Here is a 26,256-nt window from a genome sequence, read left to right as displayed (position 1 = left end):
ATGCTGAGATGGAGAGGAGAGGGGGTCAGTTGGTAAATGGTTATGCTGAGATGGAGAGGAGAGGGGGTCAGTTGGTAAATGGTCATGCTGAGATGGAGAGGGGGTCAGTTGGTAAATGGTCATGCTGAGATGGAGAGGGGGTCAGTTGGTAAATGGTCATGCTGAGATGGAGAGGGGGTCAGTTGGTAAATGGTCATGCTGAGATGGAGAGGGGGTCAGTTGGTAAATGGTCATGCTGAGATGGAGAGGGGGTCAGTTGGTAAATGGACATGCTGAGATGGAGAGGAGAGGGGGTCAGTTGGTAAATGGTTATGCTGAGATGGAGAGGAGAGGGGGTCAGTTGGTAAATGGTTATGCTGAGATGGAGAGGAGAGGGGGTCAGTTGGTAAATGGTCATGCTGAGATGGAGAGGGGGTCAGTTGGTAAATGGTCATGCTGAGATGGAGAGGGGGTCAGTTGGTAAATGGTCATGCTGAGATGGAGAGGGGGTCAGTTGGTAAATAGACATGCTGAGATGGAGAGGAGAGGGGGGTCAGTTAGTAAATGGTCCTGCTGAGATGGAGAGGAGAGGGGGTCAGTTGGTAAATGGTCATGCTGAGATGGAGAGGGGGTCAGTTGGTAAATGGTTATGCTGAGATGGAGAGGAGAGGGGGTCAGTTGGTAAATGGTCATGCTGAGATGGAGAGGGGGTCAGTTGGTAAATGGTCATGCTGAGATGGAGAGGGGGTCAGTTGGTAAATGGTCATGCTGAGATGGAGAGGAGAGGGGGGTCAGTTAGTAAATGGTCATGCTGAGATGGAGAGGAGAGGGGGTCAGTTGGTAAATGGTCATGCTGAGATGGAGAGGGGGTCAGTTGGTAAATGGTCATGCTGAGATGGAGAGGGGGGTCAGTTGGTAAATGGTCATGCTGAGATGGAGAGGGGGTCAGTTGGTAAATGGTCATGCTGAGATGGAGAGGGGGTCAGTTGGTAAATGGTCATGCTGAGATGGAGAGGGGGTCAGTTGGTAAATGGTCATGCTGAGATGGAGAGGAGAGGGGGGTCAGTTGGTAAATGGTCATGCTGAGATGGAGAGGAGAGGGGGGTCAGTTGGTAAATGGTCATGCTGAGATGGAGAGGGGGTCAGTTGGTAAATGGTCATGCTGAGATGGAGAGGGGGTCAGTTGGTAAATGGTCATGCTGAGATGGAGAGGGGGTCAGTTGGTAAATGGTCATGCTGAGATGGAGAGGAGAGGGGGTCAGTTGGTAAATGGTCATGCTGAGATGGAGAGGGGGTCAGTTGGTAAATGGTCAAGCTGAGATGGAGAGGAGAGTGGGTCAGTTGGTAAATGGTCATGCTGAGATGGAGACGGGGTCAGTTGGTAAATGGTCATGCTGAGATGGAGAGGGGGTCAGTTGGTAAATGGTCATGCTGAGATGGAGAGGAGAGGGGGTCAGTTGGTAAATGGTCATGCTGAGATGGAGACGGGGTCAGTTGGTAAATGGTCATGCTGAGATGGAGAGGAGAGGGGGGTTAGTTGGTAAATGGTCATGCTGAGATGGAGAGGGGGTCAGTTGGTAAATGGTCATGCTGAGATGGAGAGGGGGTCAGTTGGTAAATGGTCATGCTGAGATGGAGAGGAGAGGGGGGTCAGTTGGTAAATGGTCATGCTTAGATGGAGAGGAGAGGGGTCAGTTGGTAAATGGTCATGCTGAGATGGAGAGGGGGTCAGTTGGTAAATGGTCATGCTGAGGTGGAGAGGAGAGGGGGTCAGTTGGTAAATGGTCATGCTGAGATGGAGAGGGAGGGTCAGTTGGTAAATGGTCATGCTGAGATGGAGAGGAGAGGGGGTCAGTTGGTAAATGGTCATGCTGAGATGGAGAGGAGAGGGGGTCAGTTGGTAAATGGTCATACTGAGATGGAGAGGAGAGGGGGTCAGTTGGTAAATGGTCATACTGAGATGGAGAGGGGGGTCAGTTGGTAAATGGTCATGCTGAGATGGAGAGGGGGGTCAGTTGGTAAATGGTCATGCTGAGATGGAGAGGGGGTCAGTTGGTAAATGGTCATGCTGAGATGGAGAGGGGGGTCAGTTGGTAAATGGTCATACTGAGATGGAGAGGGGGGTCAGTTGGTAAATGGTCATGCTGAGATGGAGAGGAGAGGGGGTCAGTTGGTAAATGGTCATGCTGAGATGGAGAGGGGGGTCAGTTAGTAAATGGTCATGCTGAGATGGAGAGGGGGTCAGTTGGTAAATGGTCATGCTGAGATGGAGAGGGGGGTCAGTTGGTAAATGGTCATGTTGTAATGTAAGGAACACAACTGGCTACGTGATCATTAATTAGAGCTGTTAATTCATAATCACCAATTATGGTCTTAACTTTCAAGTTGTATTAGTCGTATGAATGGGATTCACATGGTAAACACCGTCCAGACAAATGCTTTCTCGCAGCTTCCTTCTGGACAATGCAACAACAATACGAACTAATACAAGAGGAAGAGCACGTGTGCTACGGAGAATCAGAGCAGGTGGTCAGTCCAGTTCAAGTGTTCAGCAGTCTGATGGCTTGTAGATAGAAACTGTCTCTGGGCCTGTTGGTATCAGACCTCATGCTCTGATACAGTCTGATGGCTTGTAGATAGAAACTGTCTCTGGGCCTGTTGGTATCAGACCTCATGCTCTGATACAGTCTGATGGCTTGTAGATAGAAACAGTCTCTGAGCCTGTTGGTATCAGACCTCATGCTCTGATACAGTCTGATGGCTTGTAGATAGAAACTGTCTCTGAGCCTGTTGGTATCAGACCTCATGCTCTGATACAGTCTGATGGCTTGTAGATAGAAACTGTCTCTGAGCCTGTTGGTAACAGACCTCATGCTCTGATACAGTCTGATGACTTGTAGATAGAAACTGTCTCTGAGCCTGTTGGTAACAGACCTCATGCTCTGATACAGTCTGATGACTTGTAAATATAAACTGTCTCTGAGCCTGTTGGTATCAGACCTCATGCGCCATACTGTCTGCCCGACGATAAGGGGGTGAAGGGCTCGTCGCTGGGCTGTGTGGGGTCCTTGATGATGCTGCATGCCTACCTCAGTCACTATTTAGAGTAGATATCCTGGATGGGTGGGAGCACGGTCCCATGATGTACTGGGCTGTCTTCACCACCCGCTGGACGGCCTTGCGGTCGTGGACGGAGCAATTCCCATACCAGACTATGATGCAACCGGTCAGGACGCTCTCGAGGGTGCAGTGGTAATATTTTGAGAGAACCCAGGGCTGAATTACTTCAGCCGCCTTAGGAATTAGAGACTCTGTTGGGCCCTCTTTACCAGAGTGGTGGTATTGTTGGTCCATGTCAAGTCCTCTATGATGTGGACGCCAAGTAACGTAAAACTGCTGACTCTCACTACTACAGTCCTCTGTGATGTGGACGCCAAGGAATTTAAAATGCCAGTTCACTTACCTCCTCCCCATAGGCTGACTGGTTGTTGTTGGTCATCAGGCCAACAACCATGGTGTCGTCAGCAAACTTGATGATGGAGTTGGTGTTGTGCAAAGCCACGCAGTTGTGGGTGAACAGGGAGTACAACAGAGGACGGAAGACACACCCCTGGGGGGAACCTGTGTTAAGAATCAGTTGTGGGTGAACAGGGAGTACAGCAGAGGACGAAAGACACACCCCTGGGGGGCCCCTGTGTTAATAGGGGCCCCCCCTATTATGTGTTAATATGTCAGCAGCATACCACCCTGCATACCACTACTGGCTTGCTTCTGAAGCTAAGCAGGGTTGGTCCTGGTCAGTCCCTGGATGGGAGACCAGGTGCTGCTGGAAGTGGTGTTGGAGGGCCAGTAGGAGGCACTCTTTCCTCTGGTCTAAACATCGATCCCAATGCCCCAGGGCAGTGATTGGGGACACTGCTCTGTGTAGGGTGCCGTCTTTCGGATGGGATGTTAAACGGGTGTCCTGACTCTCTGAGGTCATTAAAGATCCCATGGCACTTATCGTAAGAGTAGGGGTGTTAACCCCGGTGTCCTGGCTAAAATTCCCAATCTGGCCCTCAACCATCACGGTCACCTAATAATCCCCAGTGTATAATTGGCTCATTCATCCCCCTCCTCTCCCCTGTAACTATTCCCCAGGTCGTTGCTGCAAATGAGAACGTGTTCTCAGTCAACTTACCTGGTAAAATAACGGTAAAATAAATAAATAAATAAAAAATAGCCAGTGTGGGTGAACAGGGAGTACAACAGAGGATGGAAGACACACCCCTGGGGGGCCCCTGTGTTAATAGTCAGTGTGGGTGAACAGGGAGTACAGCAGAGGACGGAAGACACACCCCTGGGGGGCCCCTGTGTTAATTGCCAGCAGCATACCACCCTGCATACCACTGCTGGCTTGCTTCTGAAGCTAAGCAGGGTTGGTCCTGGTCAGTCCCTGGATGGGAGACCAGGTGCTGTTGGAGGGCCAGTAGGAGGCACTCTTTCCTCTGGTCTAAACAAAGATCCCAATGCCCCAGGGCAGTGATTGGGGACACTGCTCTGTGTAGGGTGCCGTCTTTCGGATGGGACGTTAAACGGGTGTCCTGACTCTCTGAGGTCATTAAAGATCCCATGGCACTTATCGTAAGAGTAGGGGTGTTAACCCCGGTGTCCTGGCTAAATTCCCAATCTGGCCCTCAACCATCACGGTCACCTAATAATCCCCAGTTTACAATTGGCTCATTCATCCCCCTCCTCTCCCCTGTAACTATTCCCCAGGTCGTTGCTGCAAATGAGAACGTGTTCTCAGTCAACTTACCTGGTAAAATAACGTTAAAAAAAAATAAAAAAAATAGTCAGTGTGAAGGAAGTGCTGTTGCCAATCCTTACAGCCTGTGGTCTGCCCGTCAGGAAGTACAGGATTCAGTTGCAGAGGGTGTTGTCCAGACACAGGGCTCTGAGCTTGGTGTCCAGCCTTGAGGGAACAGTGTTAAATGCAGAACTGTAGTCAATGAACCTGGGCCGGCGGCTTTGTGAGTGTTCCCTCTTTTGAGAGTTTTCCTCAAGTCAGCCTCGGAGAGCGAAAGTACCTGGTCATCCAGAGCGATGAGAGTCTTCCTGGATGTCTCGGTATTGTCTGGTCATCTCGAGCAACGAGAGTCTTCCTGGATGGCTCTGTATTGTCTGGTCATCTGGAGCAGCGAGAGTCTTCCTGCATGACTCGGTATTGTCTGGTCATCTGGAGCAGCGAGAGTCTTCCTGGATGGCTCGGTATTGTCTGGTCATCTGGAGCAGCGAGAGTCTTCCTGGATGGCTCTGTAATGTCTGGTCATCTGGAGCAGAGAGTCTTCCTGGATGGCTCTGTAATGTCTGGTCATCTGGAGCAGCGAGAGTCTTCCTGGATGGCTCTGTATTGTCTGCCTCGAAGTGATCATAGAGTGTGTTAAGCTCGTCTTGGAGGGAGGCTGGATTTGACTTTGTAGTCTGTAGTCCTTTCCACCTGAGTGGCGCTGCAGTCAAAGGCACTGCATCTCAGTGTTAGAGGCATAACTACAGACCTTTGTTCGATTCCAGGCTGTATCACAACCGGCCATGATTGGGAGACCCATAGGGCGGCGCACAATTAGCCCAGCGTCATCCGGGTTTGGCCGGTGTAGGCCGTCATTGTAAATAAGAATTTGTTCTTAACTGACTTGCCTAGTTAAATAAAGGTTAAATACTAATACTAAATTTGTTGAACATCAATTGAAGTCTGACTTGTATTGTCTTTTTGTGACTTGCTAATCAATCACTGTAGGTGGGATTGTCAGGGGAGGTGGCAGGATGTTTATGAGACAGAGTTGGTTTCAGACTTGTTAATCAATCACTGTAGGTGGGATTGTCAGGGGAGGTGGCAGGATGTTTATGAGACAGAGCTGGTTGGGATTCAGACTTGGTAATCAATCACTGTAGGTGGGATTGTCAGGGGAGGGGCAGGATGTTTATGAGACAGAGCTGGTTGGGATTCAGACTTGGTAATCAATCACTGTAGGTGGGATTGTCAGGGGAGGTGGCAGGATGTTTATGAGACAGAGCTGGTTGGGTTTCAGACTTGTTAATCAATCACTGTAGGTGGGATTGTCAGGGGAGGTGGCAGGATGTTTATGAGACAGAGCTGGTTGGGTTTCAGACTTGTTAATCAATCACTGTAGGTGGGATTGTCAGGGGAGGTGGCAGGATGTTTATGAGACAGAGCTGGTTGGGATTCAGACTTGGTAATCAATCACTGTAGGTGGGATTGTCAGGGGAGGGGCAGGATGTTTATGAGACAGAGCTGGTTGGGATTCAGACTTGGTAATCAATCACTGTAGGTGGGATTGTCAGGGGAGGTGGCAGGATGTTTATGAGACAGAGCTGGTTGGGATTCAGACTTGGTAATCAATCACTGTAGGTGGGATTGTCAGGGGAGGGGCAGGATGTTTATGAGACAGAGTTGGTTGGGTTTCAGACTTGTCAATCAATCACTGTAGGTGGGATTGTCAGGGGAGGGGGCAGGATGTTTATGAGACAGAGCTGGTTGGGTTTCAGACTTGTCAATCAATCACTGTAGGTGGGATTGTCAGGGGAGGGGGCAGGATGTTTATGAGACAGAGCTGGTTGGGTTTCAGACTTGTCAATCAATCACTGTAGGTGGAATTGTCAGGGGAGGTGGTAGATTAGTAATTTAGTCAGAAAAACTAGTCTAGCCTACTCTTTCAATTGATTTATTGTAGGAAAAACCTGAGAAATATTTTGATATTCTGTCAAGTTAACATAGATTCCCTTTTGAGAAACAACGTAGAATTGCAGGAAAATGGTTTTAAAAATGCTAACAATATCAGGGGGAGGACCCCCCACGTGGAGGACCCCCCACGTAGTTCTTCTTCTCTCAGATTTCTCCCATTAATTATTTGATTTCTCTCTAGAGAAACAACATGTTGGGTTTACAAAAAAACTGAGCTAAATGGAATTCAAGTAATTGAACCGACATCAGACAATTAGTTGTTTAATAACACCCCCAAAAATGAAAATCATGTAGTAACCAATAAAGTGTTAAACAAATCAAATATATTTGAGATTTGAGATTCTTCTAAGTAGCCACCCTTTGCCTTGATGACAGCTTTGCACACTCTTGGCATTCTCTCAACCAGCTTCATATTTGGTAAAAGACCAAGTCCATATTATGGCAAGAACAGCTCAAATAAGCAAAGAGAAATGACAGTCCATCATTACTTTAAGAGATGAAGGTCAGTCAATCCTGAAAATGTCAAAAACTTTGAAAGTTTCTTCAAGTGCAGTCGCAAAAACCATCAAGTGCTATGATGAAACTGGCTCTCATGAGGACCGCCACTGGAAAGGAAGACCCAGAGTTACCGCTGCTGCAGAGGAAAAGTTCATTAGAGTTACCAGCCTCAGAAATGGCAGCCCAAATAGATGCTTCAAGAGTTCAAGTATCAGACACATCTCAACATCAACTGTTCAGAGGAGACTGTGTGAATCAGGCCTTCATGGTCGAATTGCTATAAAAGAAACCACTACAAAAGGACACCAATAAGAAGAGACTTGCTTTGGCCAAGAAACACAAGCAATGGACATTAGACCTGTTGAAATCTGTCCTTTGGTCTGAAGTCCAAATTTGCGATTTTTGGTTCCAACCACTGTGTCTTTGTAAGACACTGAGTAGGTGAACGGATGATCTTCGCATGTGTGGTTCCCACCGCGATGCATGGAGGAGGAGGAGGTGTGGGGGTGCTTTGCTGGTGACACTGTCAGTGATTTATTTAGAATTCAAAGCGCACTTAACCAGCATGGCTACCATAGTATTCTGCAGCGATACACCATCCCATCTGGTTTGCGCTTAGTCCCACTATCATTTGTTTTTTACAGGACAGTGACCCATCACACCTCCAGGCTGTGAAAGGGCTTTTTTGACCAAGAAGGAGAGTGATGGAGTGCTTTATAAGATGACCTGGTCTCCACCTGGCATCCACAATCACCTGACCTCAATGAGTCGGACCGCAAAGTGAAGGAAAAGCAGCCATTAAGTTCTCAGCATATGTGGGAACTCCTTCAAGACTGTTGGAAAAGCATTCCAGGTGAAGTTGGTTGAGATAATGCCAAGAGAGTGCAAAGCTGTCATCAAGGCAAAGGGTGGCTACTTTGAAGAATCTCAAATCTCAAATATATTTAGATTTGTTTCAGATATGTGTTATTTCATAGTTTTGATGTCTTCACTATTACTCTACAATGTAGAAAATAGTAAAACTACAGAAAAACTCTGGAATGAGTAGATGAGTAGATGAGTAGTGTCCAAACTTTTGACTGGTACGGTATATGTATATATGTAATGTGTGTGTATGTTGTGTTGTGTTGTAGGCCTGTGTGCAGACTGGAACCAGTGGGACCAAACTAAACCAGTGGACAACGCCCGGGAGGCCATGAAACAGGCTGATAACTGGCTGGGCATCCCTCAGGTACACTAGCCATCAATCTCTTCTCTATGGAGTCAGGCTAACTGGCTAGCGACTAGTTGGGTATCCCTCAGGTACACTAGCCATCAATCTCTTCTCTATGGAGTCAGGCTTACTGGCTAACGACTAGTTGGTTATCCCTCAGGTACGCTAGCTATGCTAACCATCAAACTCTTCTCTATGGAGTCAGGCTAACTGGCTAACGACTAGTTGGTTATCCCTCAGGTACGCTAGCTATGCTAATCATTAAACTGTTCTCTATATAGTCAGGCTAACTGGCTAACGACTAGTTGGTTATCCCTCAGGTACGCTAGCTATGCTAACCATTAAACTGTTCTCTATATAGTCAGGCTAACGACCCCCTCAGGTACCCTATTACAGATATGTGATGTAATAGGTACGAGATGAGTGGCATTACTGTAATCACTGTCCTCTGTGGCGTTAGGCTAATTATGTGTACAGCGTGTCTGTGTGTAAAGTTGGCATCTTGGCAGGGTTGGTAGAATGTGTGTGTGTGTGTGTGTGTTAAGTTGGCATCTTGGCAGGGTTGGTAGAATGTGTGTGTGTGTGTGTAAAGTTGGCATCTTGGCAGGGTTGGTAGAATGTGTGTGTGTGTGTGTGTGTGTAAAGTTGGCATCTTGGCAGAGTTGGTAGAATGTGTGTGTGTGTGTGTGTGTGTGTAAAGTCGGCATCTTGGCAGGGTTGGTAGAATGTGTGTGTGTGTAAAGTTGGCATCTTGGCAGGGTTGGTAGAATGTGTGTGTGTGTGTAAAGTTGGCATGGTTGGTATACTGTAGTTGATTAAAACCCCTAGGATGTGTCTATAGTGTATATGAAAAAAATACGTTTTATTAACATGTCTACCAATCAATCGGTCAAAAGAACAGATAACTCTCGGTCGATAAATATTTTGTTGTTGTAGAGGATACCCTGGACCCACTCCAATTCACACAGATCAACAGATGACACGATCTCTATTGTGCTCCACACTGCCCTTTCCCACCTGGACAAAAGGAACACCTACGTGAGAATGCTGTTCATTGACTACAGCTCAGCGTTCAACACCATAGTGCCCTCAAAGCTCATCACTAAGCTAAGAACCCTGGGACTAAACACCTCCCTCTGCAACTGGATCCTGGACTTCCTAATGGGACGCCCCCAGGTGGTGAGGGTAGGCAACAACACCTCCGCAACGCAACGTTTGTGCTTAGTCCCCTCCTGTACTCCCTGTTCACCCACGACTGCGTGACACCCCAGCCAACATCTCCCCCAGCCAACATCTCCCCCAGCCAACATCTCCCCCAGCCAACATCTCCCCCAGCCAACATCTCCCCTAGCCAACATCTCCCCTAGCCAACATCTCCCCCAGCCAACATCTCCCCCAGCCAACATCTCCCCCAGCCAACATCTCCCCCAGCCAACATCTCCCCTAGCCAACATCTCCCCTAGCCAACATCTCCCCCAGCCAACATCTCCCCCAGCCAACATCTCCCCCAGCCAACATCTCCCCCAGCCAACATCTCCCCTAGCCAACATCTCCCCCTGCCAACATCTCCCCCAGCCAACATCTCCCCCAGCCAACATCTCCCCCAGCCAACATCTCCCCTAGCCAACATCTCCCCTAGCCAACATCTCCCCCAGCCAACATCTCCCCCAGCCAACATCTCCCCCAGCCAACATCTCCCCTAGCCAACATCTCCCCCTGCCAACATCTCCCCCAGCCAACATCTCCCCCAGCCAACATCTCCCCCAGCCAACATCTCCCCCAGCCAACATCTCCCCCAGCCAACATCTCCCCCAGCCAACATCTCCCCCAGCCAACATCTCCCCCAGCCAACATCTCCCCCAGCCAACATCTCCCCTAGCCAACATCTCCCCCTGCCAACATCTCCCCCAGCCAACATCTCCCCCAGCCAACATCTCCCCCAGCCAACATCTCCCCCAGCCAACATCTCCCCCAGCCAACATCTCCCCCAGCCAACATCTCCCCCAGCCAACATCTCCCCTAGCCAACATCTCCCCCAGCCAACATCTCCCCCAGCCAACATCTCCCCCAGCCAACATCTCCCCCAGCCAACATCTCCCCTAGCCAACATCTCCCCCAGCCAAAATCTCCCCCAGCCAACATCTCCCCCAGCCAACATCTCCCCCAGCCAACATCTCCCCCAGCCAACATCACTTAACCCTAATTGCTTCTGTAAGTCGCTCTGGATAACAGCCTCTGTACTGAAAGTGCTCTATCTTGGAAACTAATGAATAAAATACTACAATATATGTTTTTGTTTGTAAAACATCCCTTTCATAGCACCTACCACTCCATGGCCTCCACATCCTGCACAGTATTCAATAGGGAAATCAGTCCCCTAGTGCTGTGTTACCCCAGTCACGTCCTAACGCTTCTTCATCCATGTTGGAGTCCTTCTGCAGATCAGAAGTCTCTTCTGCCTATCTAAGTTTGATCCGGGCCTGTTCATAGGTAGCTGTGAAAAGAAAACATCATTCAGTTTTTGTGGAATAGAGTTCCATGTAGTCATGGCTCTATGTAGTACTGTGCGCCTCCCATAGTCTGTTCTGCACTTGGGGACTGTCAAGAGACCTCTTGTGGGATGTCTTGTGGGGTATGCATGGGTGTCTGAGCTGTGTGTTAGTATTTTAAAACAGACAGCTCGGTGCATTCAACATGTCAATACCTCTCATAAATACAAGTAGTGATGAAGTCAATCCACTTTGTGCCAGGAGAGATTTACATGCATATTATTAATGTTGGCTCTCTGTGTACATCCAAGCGCCAGCCGTGCTGCCCTGTTCTGAGCCAATTGCAATTTTCCTAAGTCCCTCTTTGTGGCACCTGACCCCACGACTGAACAGTAGTCCAGGTGAGACAAAACTAGGGCCTGTAGGACCTGCCTTGTTTATAGTGTTGTTAAGAAGGTAGAAACTAGGGCCTGTAGGACCTGCCTTGTTTATAGTGTTGTTAAGAAGGTAGAAACTAGGGCCTGTAGGACCTGCCTTGTTTATAGTGTTGTTAACTTCCTGACTGATGTCTTGAGATGTTGCATCAATATAGCCACATCATTTTCCTGCCTCATGATGCCATCTATTTTGTGAAGTGCACCTTTCCCTCCTGCAGCAAAGCACCCCCACAACATGATGCTGCCACCCCCGTGCTTCACGGTTGGGATGGTGTTCTTCGGCTTGCAAGCCTCCCCCTTTTCCCTCCAAACATAACGATTGTCATTATGGTCAAACAGTTCTATTTTTGTTTCATCAGACCAGAGGACATTTCTCCAAAAAGTATGATCTTTGTCCCCATGTGCAGTTGCAAACCGTAGGCTTTTTTATGTTGGTTTTGGAGCAGTGGCTTCTTCCTTGCTGAGCGGCCTTTTAGGTTATGTCGATATATGACTTGTTTTCCTGTGGATATAGATACTCCAGCATCTGCACAAGGTCCTTTGCTGTTGTTCTGGGATTGATTTGCACTTTTTGCACCAAAGTACATTCATTTCTAGGAGACGTAATGCGTCTCCTTCCTGAGCAGTATGACGACTGTGTGGTACCATGATGTTTATGCTTGCGTACTATTGTTTGTACAGATGAACATGGTACCTTCAGGCGTTAGGAAATTGCTCCCAAGGATGAACCAGACTTGTGGAGGTCTATAATTGTTTTTCTGGGGTCTTGGTTGATTTCTTTTGATTTTCCCATGATGTCAAGCAAAGAGGCACTGAGTTTAAAGGTAGGGCTTGAGATACATCCACAGGTACACCTCCAATTGACTCAAATGATGTCAATTAGCCTATCAGAAGCTTCTAAAGCCATGACATCATTTTCTGGAATTTTCAAATCAATTCAAATCAAATCAAATCAAATTTTATTTGTCACACACATACTCATTTTCTGGCATTTTTCCAAGCTATTTAAAGACACAGTCAACTTAGTGTATGTAAACTTCTGACCCACTGGAATTGTGATACAGTGAATTATAATTGAAATAATATGTCTGTAAATAATTGTTGGATAAATTACTTGTGTCATGCACAAAGTAGATTTCCTAACCAACTTGCCGAAACTATAGTTTGTTAACAAGAAATTTGTGGAGTGGTTGAAAAATGAGTTTTAATGACTCCAACCTAAGTGGATGTAAACTTCTGACTTCAACTGTACATAGACAAACAGGCTTTACTCAAAGCCAGTGGCATGTCATTAGTAAAGATTGAAAAAGTAAGGGGCCTAGACAGCTGCCCTGGGGAACTCCTGCTTCTACCTGGATTATGTTGGAGAGGCTTCCATTAAAGAACACCCTCTGTGTTCTGTTAGACAGGTAACTCTTTATCCACATTATAGCAGGGGGTGTAAAGCCATAACACATCCAATTTTCCAGCAGCAGACTATGATCGATAATGTCACAAGCCGCACTGAAGTCTAACAAAACTATTCCCCAACAATCTTTTTATCATCAATTTCTCTCAGCCAATCATCAGTCATTTGTGTAAGCGCTGTGCTTGTTGAATGTCCTTCCTTATAAACTGAAAGTCTGTTGTCAATTTGTTTACTGTTAAATAGCATTGTATCTGGTCAAACAATTTCTTCAGAAAGTTTACTAAGTGTTGGTAACAGGCTGATTGGTCGGCTATTTGAGCCAATAAAGGGGGCTTTACTGAGGTAGCGGAATTACTTTAGCTTCCCTCCAGGCCTGAGGGCACACGCTCTCTAGTAGGCTTAAACTGAGAATATGGCAGATAGGAGTGGCAATATTGTCCACTATTATCCTCAGTAATTTCCCATACAAGTTGTCAAACCCCGGTGGCTTGTCATTGTTGATAGACAACAATAATCTTTTCACCTCTTCCACACTCACTTTACGGAATTCAAAATTACAATTCTTGTCTTTCCTAATTTGTTTAGATATTGGATGTGTAGTGTCAGCGTTTGTTGCTGGCATGTTATGCCTAAGTTTGCTGATCAATGAAAAATGTATTAATTCATAGTGTAGTTTCTTCTTCTTTTTATGCAGTTTAGTCACGATTTCTCAATTTGCAGTACGTTTTCAAATCGATTGTGTAGCCAGACTTATTTGCCATTCCTTTGGCCTCTGTCACGATCGTCGTCCTCCTCATCTGAGGAGGAGTAGTAAGAAGGATCGGAGGACCAATGCGCAGCGTGATATGAATACATCGTTACTTTTAATAACGAAATAACACTGAATAAACTTACAAAACAATAAACGGACAAACGAACGAAAACCCAACAGTCCCGTATGGTGACATACAAAAAGACACAGAAACAGGAACAATCACCCACAACCCACAATACAAAACAGGCTACCTAAATATGGTTCCCAATCAGAGACAACGACTAACACCTGCCTCTGATTGAGAACCATATCAGGCCAAACACATAGAAATAGACAAACCAGACATACAACATAGAATGCCCACTCAGATCACACCCTGACCAAACAAAACATAGAAACATACAAAGCAAACTATGGTCAGGGCGTGACAGCCTCATCCCTCTCAACCATACACCTTTTCAATTCCTCATCAATCCACAGGGATTTAACCGTTTTTACAGTCATTTTCTTTATCGGTGCTTATTAGTAACTAGTATAAACAATTTTATAAATGTGGCAAGTTCAGTGTCTGGTTGCTCCTCATTACCAACAAATATTTTTTACATCAACAACATAGGAATCACTACAAAACTTATTGTATGACCTCTTATACACTCTACTACACCCATCCTTTGGAACTTTGGAACTTTCCTAGATATGGCTACGAATGGTGTTTTTAACATTGGATACAAGTAGAGACTCAGAGCTAGATAATTATACACTGCTCAAAAAAATAAAGGGAACACTTAAACAACACAATGTAACTCCAAGTCAATCACACTTCTATGAAATCAAACTGTCCACTTAGGAAGCAACACTGATTGACAATAAATTTCACATGCTGTTGTGCAAATGGAATAGACAAAAGGTGGAAATTATAGGCAATTAGCAAGACACCCCCAAAAAAGGAGTGATTCTGCAGGTGGTGACCACAGACCACTTCTCAATTCCTGTGCTTCCTGGCTGATGTTTTGGTCACTTTTGAATGCTGGCGGTGCTCTCACTCTAGTGGTAGCATGAGACGGAGTCTACAACCCACACAAGTGGCTCAGGTAGTGCAGTTCATCCAGGATGGCACATCAATGCGAGCTGTGGCAAAAAGGTTTGCTGTGTCTGTCAGCGTAGTCTCAAGAGCATGGAGGCGCTACCAGGAGACAGGCCAGTACATCAGGAGACGTGGAGGAGGCCGTAGGAGGGCAACAACCCAGCAGCAGGACCGCTACCTCCGCCTTTGTGCAAGGAGGTGCACTGCCAGAGCCCTGCAAAATGACCTCCAGCAGGCCACAAATGTGCATATGTCAGCATATGGTCTCACAAGGGGTCTGAGGATCTCATCTCGGTACCTAATGGCAGTCAGGCTACCTCTGGCGAGCACATGGAGGGCTGTGCGGCCCCACAAAGAAATGCCACCCCACACCATGACTGACCCACCGCCAAACCGGTCATGCTGGAGGATGTTGCAGGCAGCAGAACATTCTCCACGGCGTCTCCAGACTCTGTCACGTCTGTCACATGTGCTCATGTGCTCAGTGTGAACCTGCTTTCATCTGTGAAGAGCACAGGGCGCCAGTGGCGAATTTGCCAATCTTGGTGTTCTCTGGCAAATGCCAAACGTCCTGCACGGTGCTGGGCTGTAAGCACAACCCCCACCTGTGGACGTCGGGCCCTCATACCACCCTCATGGAGTCTGTTTCTGACCGTTTGAGCAGACACATGCACATTTGTGGCCTGCTGGAGGTCATTTTGCAGGGCTCTGGCAGTGCACCTCCTTGCACAAAGGCGGAGGTAGCGGTCCTGCTGCTGGGTTGTTGCCCTCCTACGGCCTCCTCCACGTCTCCTGATGTACTGGCCTGTCTCCTGGTAGCGCCTCCATGCTCTGGAGACTACGCTGACAGACACAGCAAACCTTTTTGCCACAGCTCGCATTGATGTGCCATCCTGGATGAGCTGCACTACCTGAGCCACTTGTGTGGGTTGTAGACTCCGTCTCATGCTACCACTAGAGTGAGAGCACCGCCAGCATTCAAAAGTGACCAAAACATCAGCCAGGAAGCATAGGAATTGAGAAGTGGTCTGTGGTCACCACCTGCAGAATCACTCCTTTTTTGGGGGTGTCTTGCTAATTGCCTATAATTTCCACCTTTTGTCTATTCCATTTGCACAACAGCATGTGAAATTTATTGTCAATCAGTGTTGCTTCCTAAGTGGACAGTTTGATTTCACAGAAGTGTGATTGACTTGGAGTTACATTGTGTTGTTTAAGTGTTCCCTTTATTTTTTTGAGCAGTGTATATCAGACACTACAGTTGAGGAACAATGGGAAAGTAATTTTGCTTTGAAAGTTGATGTACTTGTAACCTCACTTTTGAGAAAATGGCCTTTGAGTATTTTGGTACACCTACTGGAGAGCTCTTCTTTGTCTATACCCATTCAGCATTGTTCACACCCTCTTAATCTTTTGCCCCGCCCATCTCTTTAAGGAGCGTTCAGAGCGCACACTGGACGCTCTGGCCGAGGGGTAGGGTTGATCCGCTCGTTCTGACCTAACAACAGCAGTCAAGCACCCAAGCTAATTGGCTAACGTTGGCTACACAAATGAGAGAACACCTCACTCTGACCATTTTACTCGCTCTAGTAGGTGTGTGTGTGTGTCTCAACATTGTGTCCGGTCTGATTTCCTAGGTGATAACCCCAGAGGAGATCGTTGACCCCAATGTAGATGAACATTCCGTGATGACATACCTGTCCCAGTTCCCCAAGTCCAAACTGAAACCTGGCGCACCCCTGTGCCCCGGACTCAACCCCAAGAATGCCTGCGCATACGGACCAGGTACACCGTTCATCATCATCAAACATATGTTTTACTTGTCACATACACCGGACAGGTGTTTTTTTACAAGGTCAGTCATAGTAGTACGACGCCCTTGGAGCAACTTAGGTTTAAGTGCCTTGCTCAAGGGCACAACGGAATATTTTTCACCTTGTCTGATCAGGTTTTCGAACCTGCGACTTCTTGGTTACTGGCCCAACGCTCTAACCGCTAGGCTACCTGCCGCTCCACCACCACCACCACCACACCCACCCACTACTACCATCATCACCACCACTACCATATAAAAATATAAGTGTGCAATAACCCATCACAATGTCACTTTGATTCTCTCTCTCTCTCCCTCTCTCTCTTTCTCCAGGTATAGAGCCAGTAGGTAACGTTGTGAAGAAGAAGGCGGTGTTTACAGTGGAGACAATCAGTGCTGGCATGGGAGAGGTGTTGGTGTATGTAGAGGACCCTGCCGGACACAGAGAGGAGGTATACACTCGTGCACACACACAGCATACACATATTGTCTCTCTGTCTCTGTGTGTCATCTCTCTCTGTCTGTATCGCTGTGTGACATCTCTCTCTCTCTCTGTCTCTCTCTGTGACATCTCTCTCTGCCTCTGTATCTCTGTGTGACATCTCTCTCTCTCAATTCAATTCAAGGGCTTTATTGGCATGGGAAACATATGTTAACATTGCCAAAGCAAGTGAAGTACATAATAAACAAAAATGAAATAAACAATAAAAAGTAAACATTACACTTACAGAAGTTCCAAAAAGAATAAAGACATTTCAAATGTCATATTTTGTCTATATACAGTTGTCATGATGTTGGCCTGTGGGTAAGGTTTATGACCCCCCACATAAATACCTTTCTCCCTTCCCTCTCTCTCTTACTCTACTGAGGGACACTTGAATAGCCTTTGTTAAACATAGAGAGTCTGGGAACATCAAACAAGTGGAGGGAAAGGAACCATATTTCGGTAATAGAACCAGTTGAAAATATGCGTTGGTACTTAATGAATATGATGTCAGTTCGGTTGTCATCTGAGACATTATGACTGATGACAGGACGACCTAAACTGTATCTGGGAAAGTCTACACATTATAGTTATCAGATTCAAATGAAATTGTTGTGCAATTTAAATGCAATTTAAATTAAACTATTTGTGAAAAGATTAAATATAATTTTAGCTTCCCAATGAGATAATTGGGTTTTCATAAAGTTAGAGCTCTGCTCAATCAGTGGCCCGCCCCTGTGAAGAGACATGGGTTATAAACTATGAAACACACCCTTCTCTCCCTCCACTATATAAGCCCTTGACGAAAATGTAACCTTCTGTTCCGGGTACATTAGGATGACGGTCCGATGTCAGAAGGATTCCGATAATAACTACAGAACGAAGCCAACCTCAGCGTGAGCTTTGGTTGCAAATGGTATGAACTTTGAACTCTTATTCGCTACAGCTTTTTTCCGGATGCCCCAAACAATCGGAAAGGGGATTCAATCGTGAAAATTACTTTACCCCAGTCCTCAGCAGTCCAATCCCTGTACCTTTTGCAGAATATATACCTGATATTTTTCCTGGAGAGAAGGGATTTCTTTGTTGCCATTCTTGACACCAGGCCATCCTCCAAAAGTATTTTCCTCACTGTGCGTGCAGATGCACTCACACCTGCCTGCTGCTATTCCTGAGCAAGCTCTGTACTGGTGGTGCCCCGATCCCGTAGCTGAATCAACTTTAGGAGACGGTCCTGGCGCTTGCTGGACTTTCTTGGGCGCCCTGAAGCCTTCTTCACAACATTTGAACCGCTCTCCTTGAAGTTCTTGATGATCCGATAAATGGTTGATTAAGGTGCAATCTTACTGGCAGCAATATCCTTGCATGTGAAGCCCTTTTTGTGCAAAGCAATGATGACGGCACGTGTTTCCTTGCAGGTAATCATGGTTGACAGAAGAAGAACAATGATTCCAAGCACCATCCTCCTTTTGAAGCTTCCAGTCTGTTATTCAAACTCAATCAGCATGACAGAGTGATCTCCAGCCTTGTCCTCGTCAACACTCACACCTGTGTAAACGAGAGAATCACTGATATGATGTCAGCTGGTCCTTTTGTGGCGGGGCTGAAATGCAGTGGAAATGTTTTTGGGGGATTCAGTTCATTTGCATGGCAAAGAGGGACTTTGCAATTAATTGCAATTCATCTGATCACTCTTCATAACATTCTGGACTATATGCAAATTGCCATCATACAAACTGAGGTAGCAGACCTTGTGAAAATGTATATTTGTGTCATTCTCAAAACTCTGAGGAATTCATACGAACGTGATTTGACTCGTTCAAACAACGCTTAGGGTGAGATATTCACAGATTCCTCTCTTTGCAAATTGAACGAGTGGAAATAATAAATAGTTTGTGCATGCTATATGGACCTTTTTAGGATATGAAAAATGATTTTATCTAACAAAACGACACTTCATGTTATCTCTGTGACCCTTTGAATGATAAATCAGAGCAAGATTTCAGAATGTAAGTACACATTTCACCTTCAGAGGTGAATATATCAAACCTATCACGTTGAAAAAAGTGTTTTGTTGTTAGGAGCTGTCCTTAAACAATAACATCGCTTTTTTCGCAGTAATAGCTACTGTAAATTGGACAGTGCAGTTATATTAACAAGAATTTAAGCTTTCAGCCGATATAAGACACTTACATGTACCGACGTTTGTTGTTACTCTAAAAGCTGTGGACCTAACCCTTTGATCTTGACACAACGCTCTGCATTATTTACAACTGTCCTGTTGACGGAACTCCGATCCTTATCCATGGGGTACTGTATTGTAATGACCTCTCCACAGGGATAAGCCATGGGGGATTCAAAGTCCGCTGCATTTGGGTGGGCTGTTAAACTCTCCTGCAATCTCTCACTTCACACTTCAGTGCTAATGTCACGTTCGTTCACTGAACAAACAAACCAAAATAACAAAACGACACGTGAAGTTATACAAAACGAGTGCTGACAGGCAACTATACATAGACAAGAACCCACGAACACCAAAGGGAAAATGGCTACCTAAATATGATCCCCAATCAGAGACAACGATAAACAGCTGCTTCTGATTGAACCATATCAGGCCACCATAGACATACAAATCACCTAGACCTGCAAAAACTCTAGACATACAAAAACGAACGTACCCACCCTAATCACACCCTGACCTAACCAAAATATAAAGAAAACAGAGATATCTCAGGTCAGGGCGTGACAGCTAATTACAGTTGCAGCCAGGTCTGTTCTGTCCTAGCAGCTCGGTACCTTAGTAGCCTTATTTAAAATAAACTTAAGGATCTGCCCCTTTTTCCAATTTTCGCCTGAAATGACATACTCAAATCTAACTGCCTGTTGCTCAGGCCCTGAAGCAAGGATATGCATATTATTGGTACCCTTTGAAAAGAAGCACTTTGAAGTTTGTGGAAATGTGAAAGGAATGTAGGAGAATATAACACATTAGATCTTGTAAAAGATAATACAAATTTAAAAAAAAAACGTTATTTTGTGTTTTTTTTGTACCATCATCTTTGAAATGCAAGACAAAGGCCATAATGTATTATTCCAGCCCAGGTGCAATATACATTTTGGCCACTAGATGGCAGAAGTGTATGTGAAACGTTTTAGGCTGATCCAATGAACCATTGCATTTCTGTTCAAAATGTTGTATCAAGACTGCCCAAATATGCCTAATTTGTTTATTAATAACTTTTTATGTTAAAAATTGTGCACTCTCCTCAAACAATAGTATGGTATTATTTCACTCTAATAGTTACTGTAAATTGGACAGTGCAGTTAGATTAACAAGAATTTAAGCTTTCTGCCAATATCAGATATGTCTATGTCCTGGGAAATGTTGTTACTTACAACCTCATGGTAATCGCGTTAGCTCAACCGTCCCGTGGAAGGGACACTGATCCCGAAGAACATTTTATATGACAAAATTACCTACAGACTATTCAGACTGAACATTTGTGTTGGATGGTATTTCCAGGTCTCTGCTTGGTTTCTTCTGCATGTTTTGGTTTGGTAGAAGTTTTTTCTTGATAGTCCTTGGTAGTAGTAGTCCATTCAGGTCATTTTGTCCAAAATCAAGGTTTTAGTTCTGAATTTGGATTTGGATTGAAGGTTTTAATGTTGAGGTTAGTATCCCGTTTAAGTCCTTGCGAAAAATGTATCTACATTTATCCAACTCTAATTCTCTCTCTCTCTGTATCCTCCTATCAGGCCAAAGTGACAGCCAACAATGATACGAACCAAACCTACTCTGTCTTCTACATACCCAAGGTCACTGGGATGCACAAGGTACACTTTCTGTTCTATCCCTACCCTAACCTTAACCCTTATTCCTAACCTACCCAAACCGTATCCCTTACTCCTAACCTAAACTACCCTAACCTTAAACCTTATTCCTACCCTACCCTAACCTAACCTTAACCCTTATTCCCAACCTACCCAAACCATAACCCTTACTCCTAACTTAACCTACTCTAACCTTAACCCATATTCCTAACCTAAATTAACCTAACGTAACATTAAACCTTATTCCTAACCGACCTAAACATACCTAGCCTTAACCCTTACTGCTGACCTAACCTCAAGCCTTATTCCTAACCTACCCTAACCCATTATCAGGTGACGGTGTTGTTTGGTATCAGTGTGTATTATTACCAGGTGACGGTGTTGTTTGGTATCAGTGTGTATTATTACCAGGTGACGGTGTTGTTTGGTAACAGTGTGTATTATTACCAGGTGACGGTGTTGTTTGGTATCAGTGTGTATTATTACCAGGTGACGGTGTTGTTTGGTAACAGTGTGTATTATTATCAGGTGACGGTGTTGTTTGGTAACAGTGTGTATTATTACCAGGTGACGGTGTTGTTTGGTAACAGTGTGATTTATTACCAGGTGATGGTGTTGTTTGGTAACAGTGTGTATTATTACCAGGTGACGGTGTTGTTTGGTATCAGTGTGTATTATTACCAGGTGACGGTGTTGTTTGGTAACAGTGTGTATTATTACCAGGTGACGGTGTTGTTTGGTATCAGTGTGTATTATTACCAGGTGACGGTGTTGTTTGGTAACAGTGTGTATTATTATCAGGTGACAGTGTTGTTTGGTAACAGTGTGTATTATTACCAGGTGACGGTGTTGTTTGGTAACAGTGTGATTTATTACCAGGTGATGGTGTTGTTTGGTATCAGTGTGTATTATTACCAGGTGATGGTGTTGTTTGGTAACAGTGTGTATTATTACCAGGTGACGGTGTTGTTTGGTAACAGTGTGTATTATTACCAGGTGACGGTGTTGTTTGGTAACAGTGTGTATTATTACCAGGTGACGGTGTTGTTTGGTAACAGTGTGTATTATTACCAGGTGACGGTGTTGTTTGGTATCAGTGTGTATTATTACCAGGTGACGGTGTTGTTTGGTATCAGTGTGTATTATTACCAGGTGACGGTGTTGTTTGGTAACAGTGTGTATTATTACCAGGTGACGGTGTTGTTTGGTATCAGTGTGTATTATTACCAGGTGACGGTGTTGTTTGGTAACAGTGTGTATTATTATCAGGTGACGGTGTTGTTTGGTAACAGTGTGTATTATTACCAGGTGACGGTGTTGTTTGGTAACAGTGTGTATTATTACCAGGTGACGGTGTTGTTTGGTAACAGTGTGTATTATTACCAGGTGACGGTGTTGTTTGGTAACAGTGTGTATTATTACCAGGCGATGGTGTTATTTGGTAACAGTGTGTATTATTACCAGGTGACGGTGTTGTTTGGTAACAGTGTGTATTATTACCAGGTGACGGTGTTGTTTGGTAACAGTGTGGATTATTACCAGGTGACGGTGTTGTTTGGTAACAGTGTGTATTATTATCAGGTGACGGTGTTGTTTGGTAACAGTGTGTATTATTACCAGGTGACGGTGTTGTTTGGTAACAGTGTGTATTATTACCAGGAGATGGTGTTGTTTGGTAACAGTGTGTATTATTACCAGGTGACGGTGTTGTTTGGTAACAGTGTGTATTATTACCAGGTGACGGTGCTGTTTAATAGCTGTGTTATACTAGGTGATGGTGTTTGGTAACCCTGTGTTTTACTAGGTGATGGTGTTTGGTAACCCTGTGTTTTACTAGGTGACGGTGCTGTTTGCGGGGCTACACATCAATAAGTCTCCGTATAAGGTGGATGTGGGGAAACCCTGTGTTTTACTAGGTGATGGTGTTTGGTAACTCTGTGTTTTACTAGGTGATGGTGTTTGGTAACCCTGTGTTTTACTAGGTGATGGTGTTTGGTAACTCTGTGTTTTACTAGGTGATGATGTTGTTTGGTAACTCTGTGGTTTACCAGGTGACGGTGTTGTTTGGTAACAGTGTGTATTATTACCAGTTGACGGTGCTGTTTGGTAGCTGTGTTATACTAGGTGATGGTGTTTGGTAACCCTGTGTTTTACTAGGTGATGGTGTTTGGTAACCCTGTGTTTTACTAGGTGACGGTGCTGTTTGCTAGCTGTGTTATACTAGGTGATGGTGTTTGGTAACCCTGTGTTTTACTAGGTGATGGTGTTTGGTAACCCTGTGTTTTACTAGGTGACGGTGCTGTTTGCGGGGCTACACATCAATAAGTCTCCGTATAAGGTGGATGTGGGGAAACCCTGTGTTTTACTAGGTGATGGTGTTTGGTAACTCTGTGTTTTACTAGGTGATGGTGTTTGGTAACCCTGTGTTTTACTAGGTGATGGTGTTTGGTAACTCTGTGTTTTACTAGGTGATGATGTTGTTTGGTAACAGTGTGTATTATTACCAGGTGACGGTGTTGTTTGGTAACAGTGTGATTTATTACCAGGTGATGGTGTTGTTTGGTAACAGTGTGTATTATTACCAGGTGATGGTGTTGTTTGGTAACAGTGTGTATTATTACCAGGTGACGGTGTTGTTTGGTAACAGTGTGTATTATTACCAGGTGACGGTGTTGTTTGGTAACAGCTTGTATTATTACCAGGTGACGGTGTTGTTTGGTAACAGTGTGTATTATTACCAGGTGACGGTGTTGTTTGGTAACAGTGTGTATTATTACCAGGTGACGGTGTTGTTTGGTAACAGTGTGTATTATTACCAGGTGACGGTGTTGTTTGGTAACAGTGTGTATTATTACCAGGTGACGGTGTTGTTTGGTATCAGTGTGTATTATTACCAGGTGACGGTGTTGTTTGGTAACAGTGTGTATTATTATCAGGTGACGGTGTTGTTTGGTAACAGTGTGTATTATTACCAGGTGACGGTGTTGTTTGGTAACAGTGTGTATTATTACCAGGTGACGGTGTTGTTTGGTAACAGTGTGTATTATTACCAGGTGACGGTGTTGTTTGGTAACAGTGTGTATTATTACCAGGCGATGGTGTTATTTGGTAACAATGTGTATTATTACCAGGTGACGGTGTTGTTTGGTAACAGTGTGTATTATTACCAGGTGACGGTGTTGTTTGGTAACAGTGTGGATTATTACCAGGTGACGGTGTTGTTTGGTAACAGTGTGTATTATTATCAGGTGACGGTGTTGTTTGGTAACAGTGTGTATTATTACCAGGTGACGGTGTTGTTTGGTAACAGTGTGTATTATTACCAGGAGATGGTGTTGTTTGGTAACAGTGTGTATTATTATCAGGTGACGGTGTTGTTTGGTAACAGTGTGTATTATTACCAGGTGACGGTGTTGTTTGGTAACAGTGTGTATTATTACCAGGAGATGGTGTTGTTTGGTAACAGTGTGTATTATTACCAGGTGACGGTGTTGTTTGGTAACAGTGTGTATTATTACCAGGTGACGGTGCTGTTTGCTAGCTGTGTTATACTAGGTGATGGTGTTTGGTAACCCTGTGTTTTACTAGGTGATGGTGTTTGGTAACCCTGTGTTTTACTAGGTGACGGTGCTGTTTGCGGGGCTACACATCAATAAGTCTCCGTATAAGGTGGATGTGGGGAAACCCTGTGTTTTACTACGTGATGGTGTTTGGTAACTCTTTGTTTTACTAGGTGATGGTGTTTGGTAACCCTGTGTTTTACTAGGTGATGGTGTTTGGTAACTCTGTGTTTTACTAGGTGATGATGTTGTTTGGTAACTCTGTGGTTTACCAGGTGACGGTGTTGTTTGGTAACAGTGTGTATTATTACCAGGTGACGGTGCTGTTTGGTAGCTGTGTTATACTAGGTGATGGTGTTTGGTAACCCTGTGTTTTACTAGGTGATGGTGTTTGGTAACCCTGTGTTTTACAAGGTGACGGTGCTGTTTGCGGGGCTACACATCAATAAGTCTCCGTATAAGGTGGATGTGGGGAAACCCTGTGTTTTACTAGGTGATGGTGTTTGGTAACTCTGTGTTTTACTAGGTGATGGTGTTTGGTAACCCTGTGTTTTACTAGGTGATGGTGTTTGGTAACTCTGTGTTTTACTAGGTGATGGTGTTGTTTGGTAACTCTGTGGTTTACCAGGTGACGGTGTTGTTTGGTAACAGTGTGTATTATTACCAGGTGACGGAGCTGTTTGCTAGCTGTGTTATACTAGGTGATGGTGTTTGGTAACCCTGTGTTTTACTAGGTGATGGTGTTTGGTAACCCTGTGTTTTACTAGGTGACGGTGCTGTTTGCGGGGCTACACATCAATAAGTCTCCGTATAAGGTGGATGTGGGGAAACCCTGTGTTTTACTAGGTGATGGTGTTTGGTAACTCTGTGTTTTACTAGGTGATGGTGTTTGGTAACCCTGTGTTTTACTAGGTGATGGTGTTTGGTAACTCTGTGTTTTACTAGGTGATGATGTTGTTTGGTAACAGTGTGTATTATTACCAGGTGACGGTGTTGTTTGGTAACAGTGTGATTTATTACCAGGTGATGGTGTTGTTTGGTAACAGTGTGTATTATTACCAGGTGATGGTGTTGTTTGGTAACAGTGTGTATTATTACCAGGTGACGGTGTTGTTTGGTAACAGTGTGTATTATTACCAGGTGACGGTGTTGTTTGGTAACAGTGCGTATTATTACCAGGTGACGGTGTTGTTTGGTAACAGTGTGTATTATTACCAGGTGACGGTGTTGTTTGGTAACAGTGTGTATTATTACCAGGTGACGGTGTTGTTTGGTAACAGTGTGTATTATTACCAGGTGACGGTGTTGTTTGGTAACAGTGTGTATTATTACCAGGTGACGGTGTTGTTTGGTATCAGTGTGTATTATTACCAGGTGACGGTGTTGTTTGGTATCAGTGTGTATTATTACCAGGTGACGGTGTTGTTTGGTAACAGTGTGTATTATTATCAGGTGACGGTGTTGTTTGGTAACAGTGTGTATTATTACCAGGTGACGGTGTTGTTTGGTAACAGTGTGATTTATTACCAGGTGACGGTGTTGTTTGGTAACAGTGTGTATTATTACCAGGTGACGGTGTTGTTTGGTATCAGTGTGTATTATTACCAGGTGACGGTGTTGTTTGGTAACAGTGTGTATTATTACCAGGTGACGGTGTTGTTTGGTATCAGTGTGTATTATTACCAGGTGACGGTGTTGTTTGGTAACAGTGTGTATTATTATCAGGTGACAGTGTTGTTTGGTAACAGTGTGTATTATTACCAGGTGACGGTGTTGTTTGGTAACAGTGTGATTTATTACCAGGTGATGGTGTTGTTTGGTAACAGTGTGTATTATTACCAGGTGATGGTGTTGTTTGGTAACAGTGTGTATTATTACCAGGTGACGGTGTTGTTTGGTAACAGTGTGTATTATTACCAGGTGACGGTGTTGTTTGGTAACAGTGTGTATTATTACCAGGTGAC

The 26,256-nt window shown here is 44.9% G+C and overlaps 1 protein-coding gene across 1 annotated transcript in view; it reads left to right on the top strand.

Moving 5' to 3' along the window:
• LOC139557925 (filamin-A-like) overlaps nucleotides 1-26,256 on the top strand; it is a 238,834-nt gene that overhangs the window by 38,778 nt on the left and 173,800 nt on the right. Inside the window, exons 3-6 of the mRNA XM_071373278.1 lie at nucleotides 8,353-8,450; nucleotides 16,242-16,389; nucleotides 16,751-16,869; nucleotides 20,658-20,735. Of these exons, the coding sequence (XP_071229379.1) occupies nucleotides 8,353-8,450; nucleotides 16,242-16,389; nucleotides 16,751-16,869; nucleotides 20,658-20,735 (443 nt within the window). The remainder of the gene's footprint in view (nucleotides 1-8,352; nucleotides 8,451-16,241; nucleotides 16,390-16,750; nucleotides 16,870-20,657; nucleotides 20,736-26,256) is intronic.

This window comes from Salvelinus alpinus, chromosome 28, assembly GCF_045679555.1.
Source record: "Salvelinus alpinus chromosome 28, SLU_Salpinus.1, whole genome shotgun sequence".
Taxonomy (NCBI): domain Eukaryota; kingdom Metazoa; phylum Chordata; class Actinopteri; order Salmoniformes; family Salmonidae; genus Salvelinus; species Salvelinus alpinus.
This window is presented reverse-complemented; position numbering and strand designations above follow the sequence as displayed.